Source organism: Leptinotarsa decemlineata, unplaced genomic scaffold (genome assembly GCF_025532065.1).
Source record: "Leptinotarsa decemlineata unplaced genomic scaffold, Ldec_3_MD MMD2_tig00000576_RagTag_RagTag, whole genome shotgun sequence".
Classification (NCBI taxonomy): domain Eukaryota; kingdom Metazoa; phylum Arthropoda; class Insecta; order Coleoptera; family Chrysomelidae; genus Leptinotarsa; species Leptinotarsa decemlineata.
Window position 1 is genome coordinate 8,233,658 of NW_027412551.1, and position 25,309 is coordinate 8,258,966.

Sequence of the window (25,309 nt, forward strand, 5' to 3'; positions counted from 1 at the left end):
ACGTGTCATTTGGAAGAATTTCACACACCCCTAGTTTGTGGACAATAGCTATTTACTTAGTATTGTTCACAGTATTGCTGTACATCTGTTATAGGAAGCTGATATTGCCATGGTATATCCATAGACGACCCAGTCAAGGCTCAAGAGGAGACATAGAACTTTCCGATGTTCAACTCCCTCGCTAACCCTCCGGAGTTATATTTTGTGGGGGAGGAATTACATCAACGTCCAACACGGTTCCCATAGAAAGAATGCTGAGTCTACGAAAGCGTACACCGATAGATAAGCCGACTTGCGAAGATTCCAGGGAACTGGCCGGCATTCATAATCAAACTTTCTTACTGTAAAGACGTACCTTTGTCTAATAATTTTGTTGTACTAAATAAATTGATTTTTAAAAAAGGACTTTGAGTGTTCGATAAGTTATTTCGCTTCAACATTTATCGAAGTGAACTTTTTTAGTAACGAATTAATGAAGTGCGTGATTACAACATTTTGTTTAATAGTACCTAGGTAGTAAATAAACAATACCAGTTTTCATGCCATTCTGCGATATTTTCCAATTCATGTCCTGTTTCAGGCATTACACCATTTTCAAAACAGTTTTGAAAATGGTGTAATGACCTAAACTAGTCAACATATATAAAACTATCGTGAAAAATAGACAAAAGTGTGTTTTTATGGTTTTAATATTGTATCCTCAGTGAACATCAATTTTCACAAAATAAGTCGTCAATCAAAGAAGTAGAACATTTGTTATTCACTATTGTGATAGCAAAGCATGTGATATGTTCAAGTTTGTGGAGATCAAATCGTTTCCGCAATAGTTTGTGAAATTACTGTGGATTTTCATCGAGTAACGGCCGAGTCAATCAGTAAAACAGTGTGATTCATTCCCCATACTTATGTAAATGCTGATATAAAGTACAAGTTTGGTGTATATATATCCAGCTGTAAAAACTAAAATAAGAAATTTTTATTTAGTCACTGATATGAACACAAGGACTTAAAGTTAAAAGTAGATCTAAATTCTCAGAAATGACTGTGACGTTTTTGTCTTAATATGTCTCTGGCAGTGGCGTACTGAAATTATACTAATTACACCTACTAATATAATTATATGACAAAATATCTAGAATCACAACCTGACAATGTTTTCGTTTCAATGCAATAATATTTCTGAGAATTTACTGCCCACTATTATGGAATTTTAGTATAGATACAATTGTGTGGAGGGCTTAACTTCAACGCATTAAACGACCATAAGGTCTAAGCCATGGTCAATACTCAACGAAGAATTCGGCACTAGCTATACTCTTCATTTTTGCGGAGACGACTGCGGAAGCAAGAGTTAATGAAATCAGAGGTGGATGCATAAAGAAAATTACCTTTTTACTTGTTCTAGTGGTATAAGTGCTGATTTCAACTGATTGAATTTTTCAGTTTCTTTTTGTTCTTCAATTTTACAAAACTCTCCAAATTTGTCTTTGTGCATAGATTTTAAATGTCCCTTCAATGATGTTGTAGTTCGGCCTTTTCTCGAATAGTTTTTGTTACACGTTTTACATTTTGCGTAATTATCGTCGATTTCTGAGAAATACTGCCAAATACTACTCGTTTTAGGCTTCATAACGCGATTAAATGAACAATAATCATCGAATGAATACCTACTTACTACGAACGAAATATTTATGCAACTAAATAACTAAACATACAAATAACGAGCGAGCGAGCGAGGGAAGGTTTCCCTTCCCCCTTTACCGGCTCGCTAACCCAGTTGCTGCTTGGTGGCTTGTAGGTTCGTACGCAGTCTATTGGTTGAGAGACATGTACGGAATCGCACGCTCCTTCATTAAAACAAGCGGAGGCGGAAGTTCCGCACTTGCTGAGGCAGTGGTGACCCAGAATAGGGGAGAGTTGGATAATACCGCGCGTCTGATAATATAATTCCTGGCATCGACTCATCTCAAAAACTAGTGGCGCTATCTAACGCTAGAATATCATAACTCGACTTTCTTACCTCTGCCTTGCACATACACACTCCTAGATGAACAAGTGCCGACTAAGGAGCAGTATTGCCACAAGCTATCTTTTCATCGAGGTAGATTTTTTAAAGGGAGAGGGGTAGAACCGGGGTGGATCCTCATTCACTTGATGACCAATTACAGTGATGCATTGATGTATACCTATGATTGTCCTTCTTTGTTCCATGATCAATTTGACGATCATAATCAAAAACATAAGTCACATGTCATCGAATCCAAATTTGGGATCAATGTGTTTCCAAACCATTCCTCGAAAATATTAGCTTCCATGGTCTTATGATAGTCAACATTGCAGTCCTCAAGTTTTTTCCATATCACTTCAAAGAATTCGGACCCATCGTTTACTTCCTCCACAATGAATAATGATTAGTCGCGATCCTTTGTTTGCAGGCTTGTTAGGTGTACACATTTTCGAATCTTCACTCCACCCTTTCGTAACTGTGTCGTGAGTGTTATACCAAGTTTCGTCCAAAAAGAAAATTGGCCGTTGTTCTTGCCTATATTTAGTCATTTGTTTTGAGTATTTGTTACGCAATTTCACTATTCTTCTGCTTCCCATAACTGTTTGACGTTTGTTTGTTTATTTTAAATCTAAATCCTAGTTTCTTTATCCAATTCTGAAGAGTTTTGTCACAGCAGCTCACGTTATGGCCGGAAGTATTCTATTTCTTCCTTATGATTTCTGTTGTAGGAATCTCATTGCTTTTGTAACAGTCGTATATTGTTTTTTTCAATGATTTTATTAGATGAACATCTAAAGGTTTTGGTAAACCTGTATCACATCGCGTCTTGCGTTCATTAGGTTTGTTTTTGACTATTTTACGTACAGTTGAGAAAGGAATTTCGGTCAAATCTGATGTTACTTGTAAAAGTTTCTTTCCCTCGAAACCAAACTTGAGATGTATATTCTTATAAATATTGAAACATACTCTCTGTGTTTTAATATTCAAATGCATCCGAATCTTATTCACTGGTATCTCTTTTTCGCATTGTTCACCATTGCTATTGGAATCACTACTCTGGAAAAAGTCTACGTTGTTATCACACTCGTTATTACTATTAGTACTAGTCCAAGGACGCCACATTTTGAACAGACAACAAAAATTTTAAGTAATTATAACTGCACCAACATCGAATTTCCACACTCAAATCGCGGTCAGTTCCTGAACTGAACACGCCGGCGATAACCAAAGGCCGCATTCCCAGATTTCTATTCGTCAGCGTAACATGACTTCCAATTTAATTTTATGACTCTTCAGCCAATCACAATACTCGGTTAGTAAAAATTATCCAACACGAACCGCCAAGTCTCTAGACTCCACGTGGATTAGTTTGTTGCCGGTTCAATTCTATGTGTTGGTTTTTTTGACCTTTGAGAGTGCCGACAACTTTAAGAGTGCACAATATCGGTTACTTCGACTATATATATTGCACATAATATAAACATTTTCATATTTACATTCTCAACTTTAACTAAAAATGTCGAATGTCATGTCACAAACATCAAATAACATTTCATATGAACAGAACATGATCACGGCACTCGGTATCATTGGAAGAGCAGAAAAGCATTGTAATGTAACTCAGTACTCTGTCACAGAATATCGGAACTATCGGTTTAAAAGTCTTACAGTAAGACACAACCCTAGGAACCACCGCCAGCGGTGCCAGACACTCAGTCTACACCAACTTTGCCACGGGTACTCGGCTCGTGTAACGCGGTAAATTTAAAATCAAACCTCAAATATTTGTTAATTTTTTCAATTTTCATTTTACATTATTCTGCTTTATATCTGAGCGAGGTAGATTTACTTGAGGGGAGCGAGAGGGTGAAATTGAGTTCAAGAGGGGTAGAACTACCCCGTACGGGGTAGCTGTGGCAACAGTGCTAAGGAGCAATGATATCAGGAGTGTTCGGAATTCCCAAATAGAATTACCAACCAACAAAATCTTAGCTAGTGCACTCGCGTAACAAAACCCTCAAAAAAACAAGCAAATCTTACATTTTGTCAAAAAAGTGCCTGGAATTGGTCATTTCTTCTTCTTCTCTTTTTAAAAAAGCCCGCGTGAAGGTATTTTCGAAATTATTTGGCACAAATACACTGACGCGTAGTTTGAGCGTCATCCGTCATTTACTATGTTAATATTTGTTAATTAAGAATGGTAAGGACATCGTCCATAGATATTCTAATAAGTCTGGTAACTCCTTTGATGTGGGTAAAATATGCCGCTTTTTTTGCGAGCGGTCGTAAATCATGCGGCTACAATCAAATACGTTATACGAGGGTCAGTCAGCAGCGCGAACAATATGTTTACTCGAAAGTGTGTCTACGAGGGTCAGGCGTCAAGTGTTGATCATATTCATTATATATTATTTATGTTTTTGTATGATCTTTCATTGAGATGATTATATAATATGAGATTCTAATATATTTCGTTGTAATAACTGGCATGAATTACCTGATTTCTTAAATTATGGGCAGGTAAAAAGGTGAGATACTTATAAAGGGACTCCACAATAAAGAGAAAATGAAGATGAATAATCTTTATTTACATATTACCTAATTAAATGGTGATTTGTTCAGTACTTTGGCATATATATTTAGACACATTTCAAACATTTAGCTGGGGGTTGGTTGGAGTTAGGTCGAATAACTAAAACTACTATTATTTCGTTGCCGAAGTTTCGACTTTTATAAAGTCATCTTCAGGGCACTACAAAGTTACAGTAAATCAGATATAAATACACACAAGGTAAAAAATTATTGAAAATTGCGACAAGAATCACTTCTGCGAATGAGAGGTCAAGATTGAGTACATAAATTCAAAACGGAGGAGATAGTAAGCCTCCAAACAAAAGTAACATTCTTTCCTCTTTTGTCTAAAACTTCCAAGTTTGAAAAAAGCGTGTCCATTTTCTTTAAAAATTCGAATTGCCCTGAAGTTCCCATAAAAGCGTGGCATGTTTCTAAATTGCTTGAATTGAATACATCAAACAACTTATTCATGTCTTCACGAAGTTAGCAGTTACTTTGGCTTCTTCCGGTATTTTTCCAAAGTCTATATAAGTGTGCATAGCAACGGCCACAGAGTGACTGAATACTTGAGAAGCCAATTTAACCTTCATTTTTTTGAAATTACTCGGATTAAGATGTTCGTCACTCAGCCTTGGCGCCAACCTATATTGTTTTGCCTTATCAAAGGTGTACATCATTTCTAAGTAAGATTTTGTCGTAACACCATCATCAAGACAAAAGTTATAGGAGAAAAAGTTATTCCTTGTTGACTTGAGTAAATGTGGAACATCGAATAAATAAAAAATATTGGACTCGTCCACGACAAAATAAGGTTTTTCAAAAGTTAGTTTCAAACAATTTATAACTAATTTATAAAAATTTGGGCCTTGATCGGAAGTGACTGCAAAAACATTCATTCCAATGCCCCTAAGTTTGCGGAGAGTCTCGACAATTATTTCTTTCAAATCCTCAGCATTTACAGAATTTTTTGTAAAGAAATATGAAATAGGTTGTTTCCAATTATGAGAAATCCCTCTTACCATAGTCACTAATGCCGAGGTAGCTATGTTGGTAGATCTTTTGTTTTGTAAATCCTCAAAGCCTACGACGACGTCTCTTGACACATTATAAAATAAATTTGATTTGATTGACATTTCGTCAATGCATAAAATACAATCCTTAGCTTTACCTGACATCAAAGGTACTCTTAATTCCAAAATTTAAAAAATTAATTCATTAAATCCTGGGGTAATTTTCCAATGTTTAGTCAGCTTTCTCAGAGTAGAGGGAGATGGCAATCTCATAACTTTAGATAATTTCTTGTATGCTTTTGGTCCTAATAAAAATAAGCTCAAAGCAAAATGCTTGACTTCTTTAGAGTACCTGGCTCCTTTGGGATTTTTGTCGAGTAATGTCAGTTGATTTTTCATCAACATAGTGGCCTCCTGTGGGTACTGCTCGTCCAAAAATTGTTCAACATCTTCTCGTGTTACCGTTTTGCGCCTTTTCGAAGATTTGAGCTCGCTTTGCAGCTCCTTAATTCTTCTCCTGAGTTCTTGCTTTCTGGGACTGCTATCAGATAATTTGGAAGAAGTTTGACACGATACATCTATAAAGAAATTAGCACATATTAGAAGTGATTCCAGGAATAAATAGAAAGAATTTTAAGTTAGATTCAAGTACCAATTAGTGTATTTTTACTGAGGAATTAGGTCTTTTCGTGGAGAGAATGAAGTTTGAGGAACAATTTTTTGGTTTTCTTCTCCAAATCAAAAAATAGATGGACTCTTTCTTCCTTTTTGTTAATGATTCAAACGTCTTTGAATGATATACACGAACCTATCAACAGAGAGTGTAATTTTTTTTTATTTTACTTCTTTCATGGAAGTTGTTATTTCTATTTTTTTGATTTGGAGAAGAAGAAAGCCAAAAAATTGTATTTTTACCTTCCACGAATTCTTGAGATAACCCACTTTGGACTGATTTATTGGATTGTAGTACATAATCAGTTTCTTTGTTGGGAATTAATTCTAAAAAACATTTGTAATATGAATGAGTGATTATGTTCATCATCATAGAGCGTTGGCATTTACCTTGTTCAACTTCCTGACATGTATCTGTTTGTGTACACGCATCTAATTTTGAAGAAGCTAATACGCTGGAGGGACCTGGATTGTCATTGTTTTGATCATTACCTGAAAATAACTCATTTAAAAAAATATTCCATTCTTTTGAAGTGGAAAATTTCTTACCGTCCAATTTTGTTGGAAACTTTGAGGGCACAGCAGTGGTAAGTAAATGTTTTCCAGAGGAAGTGAAGGATTCATCGTCAAAATGTTTTCTACAAACTCGTATTCTAATGTAGGCTTGCTCAGGTGTTAAGTTAGCATATTTGTGGTCTCCAACAAAACCAAATGCTTTTTTCCACTGCTGACACCTGCGAAATATAGTTTGAACATTAGTTATAAATAGTATCTAAATCACATTACTACCGAAACATTTTTGACCTATAACTGACATTATGTATATGATGAATTTATTACCTTGTGGCATCTTTGGGGAATCGAAAAAATGAAATATTTTCACGTAAACTATCACAAGAATCCACACTGCAAAAGGTACGGTGAGAAGCCATCACAACAATAAAAAATGTTCAAATAACTACAAGAATAAAAGTTCCAATAGAATGTTTATTTCACGCACTAAGTATAACTGGCCGGAACGATGCGAACTGTTCAATCCTAGACACTCTGTTAAACTGGCTCTCCCGTCAGACGGGCACTGACGACCGACCTGCCAGGCAAGGGACGCGCGAGGACGGAGTGTGATGATTTGGGTCGCTGCTGAGAGTGAGCGGACTGCGGACTTATTAGAATATCTATGGATGACCGAGCGAGATTCATATCGGACATAACCTTGAAATTTATCGAGACAAATAGGGGCGGACCTTATTTCCTTCAAACGATCGCGAGAAGACGTTCTGACCGATTCGTCAATTGATGTTTATGAGTAGGAGAGAGAGATGGAGCAGTAGAACGCCCAACACTTTTTACATATAATCGCATTTGCTGCAAACAAAGTTTGGCAATGTGGCATAAGGAGAACGGTATTGTGATTTCATTCATAACATTTCAGGTAGGAACTAGGAAGGGCGATGTTAGATAGCGATCTATTGTTTACACAGCGTAGCTTTATAGGCATGTTACATTAGAAAAAAACAGGCATAAAATGTTTTTCTTCTATATACCGATGATTCTTTGGAGCATAAAAATTCATTTGAAATAATTCAAACTCTTTCTCCAAGGTTTATTGGAATTAAGTACTTATATAATAACTCTATTTATATCTTTGCTATTATTTTATGAATACATTTAGTTCGCTTATCTAAATTGGGTATAAGAAAATTGATATTACTTAATTCCAAGGTATAGATATACCTATCTAAAAGGAAGAAACGAATATCAGATACGACCGCCCAGTATTAGGAAATATTTCTCTTTACGGGGCAAAAGAGACATTTTCAGTATATATTTAAATCTCAACAAAAACAATTTATTGCACTACTCTAAGGTATCACCTCATTTTTTTGGTAAATTATATCAGTTATCAAATTTCTAAAATAAATCCACATTGTCAGGATTGATTCATTTTTTTCAACTAAAAAATACCTAATATAATAATTGCTCTAAAACGTGTGACTACAAATTATTTCCTAATTGGTCTTCCTTTTGTATATTGTGGATCAATTAACTCTGGCAAAAGGTGATTGAAGTAAAAATCTTTCAATTATTAATATGATACAATCAAGAAGCAGACATAATTACATACTCTTTCGTTATCTCTAGGTAATCTTCATCTGATGAAAATCTTTCTATATCAGTGAGTTGTTGGGTGTCAGTTCTAACTTCGATTTCTAGTCTTGCAGTCGAAAGTAAACTCTCCGGTACAGCAGTTTGCTGTTCTGACCAACTAGATTGCTCACGACTATTACCTCTCCCAAGTTTTTGTTGAATAATCCTAAAAAAATTCAGGAACTTACTGGATAGATCAAAGAATAATAATCTACCGGCTAAAACTTTTTATCGCGATTTTTCAATAAGTTATGCTTTAGTTAATTAACAATTTCATGTAGCTTCAATATCAACATTGCAAGTGCGATTATTGTTAAACCACAAATCTCAGAGTTTTTCTGTTCGTGGAATGATTCTTCGAAGGCTTTGAGAATAGCTTCCAGTTGGCAGAATAAAAAAAAATGTTAATCTTCACATTATTAACAATTTATATCGGTGACAAATTGAAAAGTTGAATATATCATGAAAACGTGTTTTATTATTAGTATTTATTCGTTTGCTACCTAATTTTTTTTTTATTTTTACCTTTTATTGTTTAAAAAATTGTTATAAACATGTGCGTTATTTATAAGATGATTTCCAAAATATTGTTGGAAATCTAATCTTCGATGCAAATTATGATTTAAAACAACAACTTTACAAAATTGTTTTTGTTGCTTAAAAACGGTTTTGTCAACATTAGTATTCAATATTAAGGAATCATTTCTCTTTTTCAATCATAATTTATCATAAGTATACATCGCTAACTAAAAAAAAACCGCTTTAATTTAAATCTTTATAATCAACGAAACAAAAACAACCAGGTTGACTAGACTAATAAACATACCTTTTGGAAATTAATCGTCGACTTCGTTTGCTCGAAGATGGGAATCGAGTTTTCTTCTGCGTACTTAGTCGACCCATATTGAAAAATAGCACACTAGCGAATGCACACACACTAAACACACCACCTAATTTAATCTGGTCCGCCTCTGGTCAGTACTCTACTTCAGAAATTTCTAGACCAATTCATAATGATATTTACGTTTCTGAAATCCCAATTATATATTGCGGTTTCGTCATAATGCTAATGAGTTATTTACGATCGAATATTCCTAATCCCATCGATCTACCTGCTTTAGAATTTTCATTCCTTCGATCTCATTCCACTACAGAGTAACTACGACCCTACGAATTCCAGTGTGATGTTGCCGACGCTATTTCATACGATTTTCAGTTTAGGATTCTGTCGTGGGGCAGCACCCTCCGATAAGTAATTTCAAAATACGCTAATTTCAATATGCCGGCCAAATGAAACATTATATGGAAAAATGTTTCGAGCAAAATGTGTCTATTTTTGGATGTAGAATCCCGCTGAGTCAATATTTTTTTCATAAAGTCCCATATTAACGTTTCAAAATATTTTTTTTCGCGAATATGAAACATTCATTAACTCAGCGGGATTCTCTGTAGATATAGGAAAGTTTTTTCCTTATAATTTTTTTTTGCTAAATTCCTTTTTTCTCGTAGAATTTCAAATTAGATTTTAGTATGACGCGCTCACTCCTTACTCCTTAGTGCTGTAAATGAAAGTGATACTTTTAAACCTATTCTGGGAGAACTTTTTCCGTGAAAAATTTATCTCCGAAGTTCCTTGCTAAATTATTCTTCTAGGTAATACACTGGGAAGAAGAAATTTAAAAAAATATTTTTGAAATCTTTTGCAACAGACTGTTTTTAGACGCTTCATAGTGAGAAGTCATCATAGTGACCCGATCAAACCGTCACATAAAAATAATTCCTTGCTTACGACGCAATTGGGTGATACACTACAAAAAAAATATTTTCAAAAAAAAATTTTTTGATAACTTCTGCAACAGACTGCTTAGACGCTTCATAGTAAGAAGTCATCATAGTGACCCAATCTAACCATTCCCTGAAAATAATTCCTTGCTTACGACGCATTTGGGTGATAGACTTCTTACTATGAAGCGTCTAAGCAGTCTGTTGCAAAAGTTATCAAAAATATTTTTTTTTGCAGTCTATCACCCAAATGCGTCGTAAGCAAGGAATTATTTTTATGTGACGGTTAGATCGGGTCACTATGATGACTTCTTACTATGAAGCGTCTAAGCAGTCTGTTGCAAAAGTTTTCAAAAATATTTTTTTTAATTTCTTTTTCGCAGTGTATGACCTAGGAGAATAATTTAGCAAGAAACTTCAGATATAAATATTTCACGGAAAAAGTTCTTCCAATTTCATGTATAATGAAGCAATTTCATATCTCAATTAGCGTATAACTCGATTTTCTGCAACAAATATCAACTATATTTATATATTCCTACGCTACAATATTCATTCCGCTAATAGTGGGGATACACGCCACTGGTCGTTCGGAAAATTTAGCAGCTGGGTCTGGCAGCCAACTTCACGTTCGTATTGTATTTTAGATTTGTGAATCAATATTTTATATGGATAACAAGATTATTACACTCTGAACATTTTCCCAGTTTCGGAATGGGCTTGATTAGTATTCAGAATGTTTTTCATATTACTTACCTACTACCAGTCGCTTGTGACAAGTGGGATGGGTTTTCCTCATTTTCCTGTGACTTGGCATTGTGAGCCACTTTCTGTTTCAGCATCCTTGAAAAAAAATTGTCACTATGAATCAATTCGCACCATAATCAAGAATCCCAGTACATACATACTTTTTAACGAGAATGCTTCGATTCTTCTTTCTCCTGGAGGGCACGCGGCTTTTTTTGTAAACACTTCTACGTCCCATTATTAGTATAACAAATTACACAGTACACAAAACAAATGAAAATGCCGAACACTATAGTCAAAACCTTACTTGCCTAAGGTCAAAACTCTAAATTGGAAAAAATAACTCACAATCACACACTAAACTCAAGACTCGACGAGAAATGTAAATAAACATCCACTTTGACCACTTAGTTCCTTAGTTGTAGCCAAGCGATGTTGCCAAACCCTGTTCTGCTCTAATTTAGGTCAGTTTTCACTAGACGGCAGCACTTGACGGGTGAAAATTCATTGAATAAGGAAACACGTTTTCTAAATTAGTCAAACATTATATCATATTTTATTTCATGAAGAAGTTGACTATATTCAATCGTACAATGTCGCTAACGTTAAACTTTTGAAATTCGTCAAAGGAATAAAAAGTTAAAAACATGTTTGGGTAAATAAATAAAAAAAAAACAGTTAGCGACATTTTTCAATACATTATCGACAACTTTTCCCTATACATATTTTTTATGTACCATCTCATTTATTCACAAAGTGTTTTCGCGATTTCCAATATGGCGCTGTCACTCCATAGGGCTCTTAACGTCAAACCTGTTTGGCGATTTTTACAGAGGATACAAATATCTTGTCAGTTTTATCGCTGTTAGTGAGAAACGTTTTATAGCTGAAAGACTCTAATTTGGTGGCCTAGCCTTATATTCTTATATCGTTTCACAGGTTTGAAGGAAATAATCAATATAAAATTCGTTAACTATTAAGTACTGTCCCACTGTCCCCGAAAATCCCATCTTTTCAGGTATAAATCGAAAAATAATGATCCTTCGAAGAAATTTGATGATGGCCAAAATTGTAGAAAATTTTATTTTACACAAATTTGTTCATCACAATTTTTCTCATAAAATTGAAAAGAAACATGAATAATACTGGAGTTTTTTCACAACACCTAATCGTTATTTTTAACACCTCGACACGTGTTTCGATCACCAAGTGATCATCTTCAAAGAGGAAGATTTAAGGACTAGTGCGAGCTAATCCTATTTATGCTATAAAGGTAACTCATACAGGTAAACCATCCAGGCATACCAACCTAAATTAATTTTACAATTTTGCCTTATCTATTATTTTACAATATATGTTTATATAAAACAATTTTCAGCTATATACAAGATAATTTCACAATATTGCCTATCCAAATTTATGTTTGCAATGTGTCCTTATGTAGTAATCAGTAAACCCAACAACATTATTTTATTTTATTTTAACAAGCTATATAGTATGCTCTTTGGTATAGGTCGGTCATCGTTATTCATAATATTATTGTGTTTACTTATTTCTACACTCTTATAGGCATCTAGTTGCCTGTTGTTGTTAACTTGTCTAACTAATCTTAATGAACTGAAGTCTATGGAATGGTTTTGTTGCAAAATATGATGGGCGACTGCTGATTTTTCAGGTCTTCCATATTTTAAGTGTGCTATGTGTTCCCTATATCTTACTTTAATAGATCTTTTTGTCTGTCCATAATATTTTGCATTAGTTTTTATATAGCTAAAAATTGTTTTATATAAAAATATATTGTAAAATAATAGATGAGGCAAAATTGTAAAATAAATTTAGATTGGTATGCCTGGATGGTTTACCTGTATGAGTTACCTTTATAGCATAAATAGGATTAGCTCGCACTAGTCCTTAGTTTTAATCTTCCTCTTTGAAGATGATCACTTGGTGATCGAAACACGTGTCGAGGTGTTAAAAATAACGATTTGGTGTTGGGAAAAAACTACAGTAATATTCATTACTACACCAAAGGTTCCAAACAGTGCATCATAAGAAAATAAACATGATAATACAATGATAAGATTTTACCCCCTCCTTCTTTCATATATAAATCGAAAAATATCGATCCTACGAAAAAATTGATAATAACTAAAACTATAGGAAATTTGATTTTAAACCACTTTGTTCATCACAAATTTTCTCGTAAAATTGAAAACAAACGAGTTGTTCAATAAAAAAGAATCATCCTCATTTTTTCGGGTATAAATCAAAAAATATCGGTCCTAGGAAAAAAATCATAGGAACCAGAATCACAGGAAATTTGATTTTGAACCACTTTTGTAATACCCATTTTTCGAGTGAAATTAAAAAATAAACGGGTTACTCAAGAAACCAAAATCAACCCTTAAATTCAATAGGGCGGATAATACAACGGGTCTAGTATCCCGGGAACTAAATTTAGACTGCCAGTGACCCCCCTCGACATATTTTCGAAAGAAAATTGACAGTGAAAATTTTTGCGTTGTTAAATCATAACTCGACTGGGCAAAAGGTCTAAAAGTACCGAAAATTTTTGCGTTGCTGAATCATAACTCGACTGGGCTAAAAGTCTATTGAGACTTAGATGACTCTAAAAGTACAGGAAACATTTTTCATTGAGCATGTTTCCCCCATGAAGGATCTGTACCGTGAATCTCCCACTAATTTCTTAAGTTCACATTTTTTTCTATAAATTTTGTAATAATATTATTCTTTACACCTTGTTATATCTTAATTAGTTCACTAGATAATAGAAAATATATCAACAAGCGATGGATATAATACATAATGAATAATCTATTACATCAAAACTTACTCGTATACTATTTTACTAGCAGTTTTCGATGTGGAAGTGCGAGAAATATATAATTCGTTTTTCTCTTCAGCAATTTCTGGTGCACTTTCCGGTTTGATTTTATATTGGTTTTGAAAATCGGACGGTATTTTTATAGCTGTAAAAAGTTTGTAACACTGGACATGATAGCCATGATTTAAAGATGTGTCAATAGAAATTTCGACTGCAGCATAATTGGTACTAGATTTTCTTCGAACTGGTTTCACTTTACGATATTCCAAAGTAGTCATACATTTTTTTAAAGTATCCGGAGTAAACTTTTTAATTTTTTCTAACGTTTCATTTCCACATAATACACATTTCACACTTACATCACTCATTATTGTAATGTATAAAAAAATGTATCGCATTCAATTAATACAAACAAATCAAAACGTCGTACATCTATGAAAACAAACGCGTTATTGTGATCAACTGTGAAATCAACATGGCGACAGACGGAAGTGTGAGGATGGTGTGAGAGAGTGAGAGATAAAGAAATAGTAAGAAGGAGAGAGACGCGGAGTGGAAATACAGTTCTCAGCAGCTGTACGCTCTATACTTCATCCATGATATTCGTCAGATTATATTTTTTCCGTTCGAGTTGACGTTTTTTACAACTTTGTGACTCACCCATTTGCTCATGCCACGCACAAATCGTCAGATTATTGAAACATACACGGTTCTGCATGTACTTAACTTACCTTGCCTTAATCTGACGCCATCGAGTTTTTCTGAGTATCGATTTTTGTACTAATCTGGCGGGCTGTCCTCAACGCACGCTCCTATTAGAACGGTGCATATATGTTAGGGGTACAAGGTTTCTCCCCTTGTGATTTTCTGACGCGCTCGAGTAACGCGCAAAATCCCCGCCTCGGCTCCTCTACCATAAATAGATCTGGCCCTACCCGAGGGAGGGAGGAAGGGAGAGAGAGAGAGAGAGGGAGATCATTGACCCACAGGCATCTGTTTGCAAAGAAACGGACCGATCGGGCGCACTTCACGTATCTGCAAAGTTTATGTCTAGATTTACACGATACCATCAAAACTGAATAGGTATTTGGATGTACACAAAAATTGTTTCACCACTTGTTTATTAGTCTGTTTTACAGTTGTTACTGGTTGAATATTGTCAATGAATGGGTACTATATGCTCCTTTTCCTTATAGTAAAACGTAATAAATGCTCATTATAAATGCAATACACTACTTTAATTCCAAAATAGTAGGCTCTAAATTCTCAGAAATGACTTGTGACGTTTTTGCAGTGGCGTACGGAAATAACAGTGAACAAATTAGGAGAAATTATGATAAAATATATAGTGTGTAAAAGTGTTAAAAAATATAGAAATTTTTATCTCCTATTTTTCCTGATGATCTCCTACCACGTAGGTTAGGTTAGGTCCAACCGCAACCCGCAAGAGTTTATTGTGGCTCACACCTATTCATACTCGACCAGCAAAACCAGCTTCTTAACGAAGCCGATTAATTTGTATGGAGAGTGGTCTTTCAGGTCAAATGGTAAGAGTACGGCTCTGCCTAACTCTAAAAAAAACCTGATTCGGTCCCCAGCGGAGAAGGCACAAAGTATGTGCTGTGGTGTTTCATCATTTTATAAACAGAGACGACACACACTGTCTTCCGACAGTTCGAGTCTCTGTATATGATGATTCAAATGCCAGTGACCTGTAAGAAGGCCTGTTAGACATGGTAGTTCATCCCTCTTGTAGTCCAACAACTGTTTGGTACCAAGCTTCGAAGGGTGAATAAACGCCTTGAAGTGAGCCAATCCTGGAAGATTCTACCAAAAGTCCATAAATCTTCTTGCCATCCAGGTGTTTCAATCTTTGTTTGGCAAAGCCAATGAAAGGTTCTGGTCCGATGAAACTGCTTGCAGCACCCTCCTTTGCAAGGAAGTCAGCAGCCTCATTGCCTTCCAGGCCAGTATGGCTAGGAATCCAGACCAGAGACAACCTGTTAACCCAGGACCGCAGTACAGGATGCTAGATGGTCGCTTGGAGGGTGGATGGCGGTGGAGGGGCAATGCATCCTGGACGCAGTGAAATGAAGCCAGTATCTAACTGACAACGGAAAAGTAACAATCATGCCTTTCTTCAATAAATAAACAAAATCATTGAAACTAAACATTAGAACATTAAAAAAGAGTTACATATTATGAAAAAAAGGATCTTGCTGTTGAGTTGTAGATGTTCCACCATACGAATCTAATGCTTGTTGTTCCATCAAAAATCATGAATCATCAGTAGAATTTGACAATGATGAGTACTGGGTACGACTATCATACTCGTGGCAAAATTGAGGGGCTCCCACAGACAGGCAGCCTATGGCCTGGGCTTAATTCTCGCATGTATGGAAGTAAACTCTCACAAATCCGGATCTTCTTCGAAGCTGATTTATTTTTCCAGAAGTGCAAATTTGTCCTTAATGGGTCTGCTGGGTCCCACACTGTACACAGAACTCATTACACTTTCCTCCATAGCTAGGCTACCCGACTGGAATATCGAACACGACTGATTAGGTTGGATAGGCGCTTGTCGTACCTTCGGATAGTTTCTGGCGGTTAGATGGTAGTGGGGGGCCACTGCGGCTACCGTCGTTCTGTTACTCACGTTTATAAATAGTAGAATGTTCGCCAGGCAGCTATCTACCATCCACCATCCTACCTACTTTCCTGCAGTGCGGCCCTAGCTCTAGTCTTCCTATCGAGGACAGTCGTTTTTGGCAATCTGCTACCAATTTATATGTTTGACTGGCCCACTTTTAGAGCGGTTATATCGAGTGCCTAGAGGACCATTCTCAGTCCATGTGGACCTCAAGTGCTCAGCTCTATAGACAACATATGGGGGCAAGAGGTCGCCTGCAGTATTTCCAGCCATCATTATTGATGTTGCACTTTTACTGAAATTGCAAATGTTCTCCACATATTTTGCTCCTCTTACAGATAACCTTTTTGTTCCCCGGGTCGTCAGTAAGGTTCGTCTCATCGTAGTTGAATATATTATTTGGGGGAACATCTTTGACCTCTTCCTTGAGGTTGTCAATGTAATTTTCGATAAGTGAAGCATCTACTTCGGCTCTGACCTTTTTGATATTGGAACTTATCCTACGAGTCAGATCCTCATGTTTTTTTAAGAATGCTTTTGTCCATTCATAGCAAGGGAGATTGTTTTTGAACTGACAAATGTAGACACCTTTTTTGTCCAAATAGCTTTTGACTGCATAACGAAAATCGATTTCAACTACAGGGAACCCAGAGTCTGACATTTTTATTGAATGTTATTCGAAAACATGCTACTCTTCATCACTAAAGATTCCTGCACGTCCTACATTGTTTGTGTGAGTCCGTTTAAGTTTTGTTTTTTATCGTAGATCTAGGTATATTACACCTTTTTTCTGCAGCTCTTTGGGTTAAGTCACCTAACCTAATAGCCTCTAAATACTCTCTAACACTTCAGGTTTGTAATTTCTTGATCCAAGAGGTTTTATTCGATTTCTCGGCATTTTTCCTGCGACAAAATCCAAAAATTAGTGCTTACAATAGTAATAAAAATATTTTAAGTGTATTTGTTCAACAACCTGTTTATAAAATACTACTCAAGCATTATATCGAAAATATGAGTCTTAGGGTAACTTTGGCCTTGGGCCAAAGCTACCCCGACTCTGGGCCAAAGATGCCATGAAATAGTGAAATCGAATTATTTTGTATATAACAAAGGTAACAGCATTATTACACCAAAAAAACTTGAAACAATTGAATATATAGTATTATTATACACTTACCTGCTAGTAGCTTTTCAAGAATTAGTGTTCATAAGTAAAAGTTGGGAGACAACAAATTTCGACACTTTCTCACAGTAGAGGTGGAGTAACACTGGAGGGGTGGTGAAATATGGAACTAAACTCCCACTTCATCAACAGGTGGGCCAGTGGTGCTACCTATCCAGTAATGGATAAACTAGATCGACAACACATCATATGATTACAATAAACCACAACAAAACTTTTTCTAACTTTGGGCCAATGTTACCCTTAAAGGGCCAATCTTACCCCAACAGACGGTATAACATATGAGACTGGTAACTCCTTGGGTAGGCATATAAAGAACAAGTCAAAAAATTGACAAATATCCAAATCGTGTCTAAAAGTTTCAATAGGAAGTACTTCCAGAAATTCGAAAAGAAGTTCAGAACTAAAGAAAATCAATTCCACTAATGCTTGTCACCTTTTAGAAAACAAGAACGATTTCAACGTGGACTACGACATATTGCATACAGAAAATAAAGTTCAAAAATTAAAACTGCTGAAGTCTCTGGGAATCAATAAACGGAAACGTTAAAATTTTCTTTTGAACGACCAACAATTAGTTATTCACTCGCCATTGTTAAACCTGTTTTCATAAATTACCTGTTTTCCTAGAAGTAATATTGTATAGTCCAGTCATTATAGTAAGTTCACCTCGGAATTCGAGATACCCAGTCTGTAAATACTTGTATATTGACACCCTAAAAGTTGTCTCAAAACCTACATATGGTAGGGTGTAAGCAACTATTGAATTTCAAGGTCAAAGGTCACAAAAATCGGTTTTTTGCGCTTTTTTTGGAAATATCTCATTTCCTATGGGTTTTTTGCTATTTGTATCTATTATCAATATTGTAGTATACAAAATTCTCTACAAATTTTGTTTAAAAAATTTTTTATACGGTGAACCGTTTTCGAGATAGAGGGCGGAGAGCACGCGGTCACAGCATCACTTCAGGTCAACCGGTGCGCCATATATAGTTGATGAACTATCGATAAATCAATGATTATAAATATTTGTCAATTTTTATTAACTATTATATTATATTTTATCATTTTTTTCCAATTTATTTAACAACACTTACCTGCCCATGTAATTGCAGAATTGTTAATGAAAATATAGGAATTACATTTGAATTTTAACCTAATTAATATTTATAACTTCTTACATGATGAAAATAAAAACAAATAAATTATGAATTAATCTTTTTATTAAAAAATATCATTGAATACATTTATTTTTATTGAAAGTAAAGAAATGGAATAAAGGGTACAAAAACTACAATTTATAATTTTAATCATCTTCTTCCTCTTCATCGTCGTCTTCTGGCTGCTGGTACATTTCAAACTGGTCTTCATTATCATCTTCAACGACATGTGTCTCAAGTTCTTCCATGATTTCGGGGTCAAAGGTTCCATCTTCGTTAATGTCGCTCTGATATGGTAGAGCATTGAGACAAGCTTGCCCATTACATTGGCCACAAGCTAAAGAGCATTGCAAGCCCGCTTTCCTGCATCCGCATCGCGAACCACAACCACTCTTGCAGTTGCAGAAAATTGTATTTAGCAAATCTTCTGGAGCAGGTGGTAAAATTGATAGGCTCCAGAAAATCGTTTCGCATTGCCCAACCCCATACCTGGGGTTCCAAATCATGTCCTAACCAAGTTTGAACTTGATAATATACACGGTTGAAATGTTGATGAGCAGCTGCACTTGTTGGTGGAATATTTGAAAGCTGCACAGGTTTATTAAGTTTTGTAGACTTGACGTAATGCATATAACGAAGATGATCGAGACTTTTCACAGATGTCGGAGCATTATAGACTGCCAATGAGGTTTGAGTTCCACTCTCTAATAATCTAATTTTTTAATTTTAGTAAACGGTTATCAGTATTATTGAATAGATATAGATTTAATGCATGAAGAAAATGATAAAATATAATATAATAGTTAATAAAAATTGACAAATGTTTATAATCATTGATTTATCGATAGTTCATCAACTATATATGGCGCGTTTTCGACCGGAGGCACCGGTTGACCTGAAGTGATGCTGTGACCGCGCGCTCTCCGCCCTCTATCTCGAAAACGGTTCACCGTATAAAAAATTTTTTTAAACAAAATTTGTAGAGAATTTTGTATACTACAATATTGATAATAAATACAAATAGCAAAAAACCCATATGAAATGAGATATTTCCAAAAAAAGCGCAAAAGACCGATTTTTGTGACCTTTGACCTTGAAATTTAATAGTTGCTTACACCCTACCATATGTAGGTTTTGAGACAACTTTTAGGGTGTCAATATACAAGTATTTACAGACTTAAAGCTGGGTATCTCGAATTCCGAGATTCTTACCTAATTTAAGCTTAAATGACTGGATTATGTATTGTTATTGCTATTTCAAAATCTTCCTGTGTCATCAGAATTTTGAATGTAAAGGAGAGCGTTGTAAATTCGAACTGATTGGCATTGGGAAGGGTTCGGAGTTCGGATTTCCGATTTGTTCGAATCTTCGAACATAACGTAGAAATTCCTAGTTACACTTAAAAAATAGGATACATAAAAATGAAACTTTATGTACCTACACATCTACATACATATTGTACTTTGATTTATGTGTATCTTCTGCGGTAGATCTGTCAGAAAAACTCTCCTCTTGAACATTAAATTCCCTTATCCCGTGTCGAGATTAAAATGTTTTTAGCCAACCTGTGCTGGCTTTAAAGTTATTTGGACTCCCTAACTTTTTGTAAAAGTAAAGAGACTTTTCAAGATCAAAGGTCCTGATACGGGTTCCCCTTAAACTTCGTCTCTGAGAAAACCATAAAAACACAGCATCGTCTAATGAACTATGATTTGCGGTTCTTGTTGTTTTTCTGACTTTACATCCATCATCAGAATCTAATGTAGAAACAAAACTCAGAATGTTACTTTTTTTCTTTTTAATGCCCGAGATGGTAGCTTTACTAACTCCATAATGTTTTGACAAAGACGAGTAACTTTCACCTCTTTCAAGTCGATTTAATATTTCCAGTTTGGTTTCTATAGTTAGGAATATTCTTATTCTTATTTAGTGTCCCTGAATACGCCATAATACGACACTGTACGAGGCACACAGTTTTTAAAATACAATGTATGTACGGACTACGAACCACAACACACTACGACCACAGTAAAAATAATCGAAGTCAACTTCCACTATTTTCATTCAAGAATTCACAAAGTTCTCGGTAACCTCAAAACGAAGTGCGGAGCCTATTTCGTTTTTTTACCATAGGCGTGCGCTCATATGAAAACGAAATTTAAGGATATTATAGAAGATTTTGTGGTAAGTTTCTTATTCCGTACGCGTACCACCGGTTGGGAACTCCTTCCTTAAATCATGCGATCCACACGTGTTGATATCGCCGTCCGGCCAGCCCGAGCAAAAAATCTGGCCGTTGACCATTTAGAGAAATGTTTACCGCAGTTTCAAATGTGTATTTTCTTTTTGTTTCATTTTCTTTCTCTCGTGTCTTGAATAATTTGTTTCTATAATGTAATGTAAATATATTCAACTACTACAAAATGGCGGAACTTTCAATAATTGCCTGAATACATTGACATTTAACTACATAATATGAGGTAACAAGCTTGAGGTCAGTTCAGAAGATGCTCGATATGGTTGCCTTGAACTTCTTGACATATGAAAAGCTTATCCGATATTTCACGCCGAACATTTTCGAACACAGTAACGTCAATATCTCTGCAAATATTTATTATTCTCTGCCGTATATCCAATATTGAGGAAGGTTCAGTTTCGTACACCTTTTGTTTCAAATAGCCCCATAAAAAAAAGTTCAAAGCTGTCAAATCTGGCGAGCGGGCTGACCATTCTGTAGGACGTCGACGGCCAATCCAACGACCGGGAAAAGTAGTATCCAAATAATAGTTTCTTACTTGTCTGGAGTATTGTGGTGGTGCTCCATCTTGGAATACGATATCCATATCAAATTCATTAGGATATTAGGATTCGCTTCGACGATTTCAGTAATGAGAGGGTTAACAGTAGTTTTCAGCATATTCAAATTCTTCAAAAACTACACCTCAACGATTTGATCTCCACAAAGTTTGTGGAGAACAAGTCGTTGAGGTGTAGTTTTTGAAATTACTATGGATCTTCATCAAGTAACGGCCGAATCGATCAGAAAATATTCAAATGCAGTTCCCCTGTTAAATTTTGATCAATATGGTTTTCCAATATTCCTGCACAAACGTTAATTTTTTCTAGATATTGGGTATGTTTCCCGGAAAACGTGAGGGTTGGTGTCACTCCGTAATAACGGCAATTTTGTCTGTGAACATTGCCGTTTAAAAAATGTACATTCGTCACTAAAACAAGTATTGTGGAGATAGGTAGGATGATTTCGCAGAATTTTGTTTTTCGATCAGGGTCATCTTCAGTTAATTGGTGTACCATTTTAATTTTGTATGGATGATACCTATTCCTCTAAAAGCCTACACACACTAGAAGGAGACACCTCATAACATTCGCGACGCAATAAGTAGACTGTTCAGGATTTACTACCACCTCACCAATTATTTGCACTTGCTGTTCTTCCGAAATGGACGGATGACCGGGGGGCTTTTTGTTATGTATGCCACCGGTAGTTGTAAATTTGGATACAACTTCCCTCGAATATTTTCTACACAGAACGATTCAGAAAACCTTCATTGAACATCCTTTCGGTGTCGTGAAAGTTACGCGTGGCACCGTAAAACAAAATCGCTTCAATTTCTTTTTCCAATAGACAAAAATTGACCATTTTAGAGATTGTTGAAGTGGTACTTTTCTACTAGTAACTAAATGAGAATATTCTAACTGAACAATGATGTTCATTGTAGTACTGACATTTTATGTCGTTTTTATAAACAAAAAATAACGTAACAAACCTTATCGGGTTGTTGGAATTGCCATATGGCAGATAAAAAGGAATGGCGCCCAGTCGCCATCTTAAAAGTTTCATCTGTCAATTTCACTTCAAAATAAAAGGGGGGGACATTGAAGAAATGTACTGTATAATACAATGTGCTGCAAGTAAGTACTCATGCGAAATAACACAATAAAAGATTTTGGTGATGACGTTGAAGTAGAAGGGATGGTCAAATCTAACAATGGTGAGTCGTCTGTCCCAGAGGTTCGTGAAGTTGAAAATGGCCAAACAGTAAAAGGTATTGTTTAATATTGTTCAATAACATAATCATTATAAACGACATTATCATACCTATCAGTACTTGGCTTTGATGTCCAGATAAATATCGTTGGAACAGCATTCTGTCGTAGAAGTTTTTTCTTATGGCTACTTATTATCACATCATTTTCAAAATGACTGCCACATAAACGATAACTGCTTTTGTACAGTGTTTCTAATTTTTTAAGCAAATCAGGTCTGCAGCATGCTTCCAGCCATATTTTTGCCCTAGAATAAAAATCATACAGATTGAACAAATTATTAGGCACTTACTTACCTTTCGGGATCTTTCGGGAATCTATAAAATTTCTCTCTACAATTGTAGGCCTTGTTCTTGCAATCATTGAAGCAGCAAACATTTCCTGACTTCTTTAATAATGTCTTTTTCACATCTCCCATTTTCTTATCACTTAACAATAAAACAAACTACAAAAACTAAAAACAATAATAACAACAGCGAATAAACTAAACACAATATCAATTTCCGACCGTTTATTATAACTGATCCGATGCCCGTGGAACCGTCGAATCCTTCGATAATACAGCACTGAACGCGTTGGATGAGAATCTCATTCTGAGAGCGGTTGAAGGTCCCCGGCAACTCGAGTGGATAACGTGGTTAGAGAGTCCACTGGTTGTATTTATTCTACGGTGCTACAGGGCTAAAAATAGACTGACCCGCTGGTGGGAGGGGAAAATGACGGTTCAAGACACTCTCAAAAAGGTCATTGTTCTCTCACAGCACCGTGAAAAGTACACTTCACATGTTTAAAGAGGGCGTTCGAATGTTTGACGATCGAATTATTGACACTACTGTATTTATTTCAGTTTTCAAATTACCTATTGTTATTATATAAAAGACATTGTGATTGTAGACTAGTTTGATGTATAGTGTAAGTAACCTTCATTGTGAATACTTAAAGCTATCGGTATCTCAAAGGCCAAAACAACCAATACAGAGAAATAATGCCGCTGCGAACAAGTCCACGTGGACTGTAGACTTGGCGGTTCGTATTGGATGATTTTTACTAACCGAATTTTATGATTGGCTGAAGAGTCGTAAAATTAAATTTGAAGTCATGTTACGGTGACGAATAGAATGTGGGGATGAGTATCGCCGTTGTGTTGTCAATGTTAAGTTCAGGAACTGATCGCGATTTGAGTGTTGAAATTCGATATTGGTGCAGTTATAATTACTTAAAATTTTTGTTGTCTGTTTAAAATGTGGCGTCCTTGGACGAGTGCTAATGGTAATAACGAGTGTGATAACAACGCAGACTTTTTCCTGTCTAGTGAGTTCAATAGCGATGGTGAACAATGCGAAAAAGAGATACCAGTGAATAAGATTCGGATGCATTTCAATATTGAAACACAGAGAGTATATTTCAATGCATATAAGAATCTACATCTCAAGTTTGGGAAACAAACTATTACAAGCAACATCAGATTTGACCGAAATTCCTTTCTCAACTGTAAGTAAAATAGTCAAAAACAAACCTTATGAACGCAAGACGCGATGTGATGCGGGATTACCAAAACCTTTAGATGTTCATCTAATAAAATCATTGAAAAAAACAATATACGACTGTTACAAAATCAATGAGATTCCTACAACTGAAATCATAAGGAAGAAATTGAATACTTCCGGCCATAACGTGAGCTGCTGTAACAAAACTCTTCAGAATTGGATAAAGAAACTAGGATTTAGATTTAAAATAATAAACAAACGTCAAGCAGTTATGGAAAGCAGAAGAATAGTGGAATTGCGTAACAAATACTTAGAACAAATAACTAAATATAGACAAGAAAAACGGCAAATTTTCTATTTAGACGAAAATTGGTATGACACTCATGACACAGTTACGAAAGGGTGGACTTATGGTTCGAGAATGTGTACGCCTAACATGCCTGCATACAAAGGATCGCGACTAATCATTGTGCATTGCGGAAGAAGTAAAGGATGGGTACCAAATTCTTTGAAATTATGTGGAAAAAAACTTGACGACTGCAATGTTGACTATCATAAGAACATGGAAGCTAATATTTTTGAGGAATGGTTTGAAAACACATTGATCCCAAATTTGGATGCGAATAATGTAATAGTTCTTGACAACGCTTCCTATCATTCTCGACATCTCATCAAAGTACCGAATAAAAATTTGAGGAAAGATGAAATACAAAGTATTTTAATGGATAAAATTTGTATTTTGAAGACTACTATACCAAAAACCAACTGCTTGAAGTGTATGGCCTTGAGAGTATTGCTGAAAAGTATGGACACATACATCATACTGAGACTTCCCCCTTAATTTTGTGTTTTCAATCCCATCGAGTTGATTTGGGGAAAAACAAAGCATCAGGCGTAAAAATAATTTTCCAATATTTGATAAGAAGGTAATAGAGCTAGTTAAAGAAGAAGACTCTAATATTACCGGAGAAGAC

The 25,309-nt window shown here is 35.4% G+C and overlaps 1 protein-coding gene across 16 annotated transcripts in view; it reads right to left on the reverse strand.

Moving 5' to 3' along the window:
• Nucleotides 1-25,309, reverse strand: part of LOC111511485 (uncharacterized) — a 147,192-nt gene that overhangs the window by 35,465 nt on the left and 86,418 nt on the right. Inside the window, exons 1-5 of one of the 16 annotated variants that reach the window (XM_074174345.1) lie at nt 7,105-7,384; nt 6,814-6,998; nt 6,655-6,756; nt 6,508-6,591; nt 5,945-6,170 (exon numbers count right to left, since the gene is read on the reverse strand). The exons of 10 other annotated variants lie outside the window; for them this stretch is intronic. In XM_074174345.1, the coding sequence (XP_074030446.1) occupies nt 5,945-6,170; nt 6,508-6,591; nt 6,655-6,756; nt 6,814-6,998; nt 7,105-7,196 (689 nt within the window). In that variant the 5' untranslated portion in view covers nt 7,197-7,384. Of the gene's footprint in view, nt 1-5,944; nt 6,171-6,507; nt 6,592-6,654; nt 6,757-6,813; nt 6,999-7,104; nt 7,385-8,389; nt 8,579-10,950; nt 11,056-11,102; nt 11,326-13,795; nt 14,225-25,309 lie in introns of those variants that run through there. 5 more of the 16 variants (XM_074174348.1, XM_074174357.1, XM_074174358.1 and 2 more) reach the window with 5 other exon arrangements.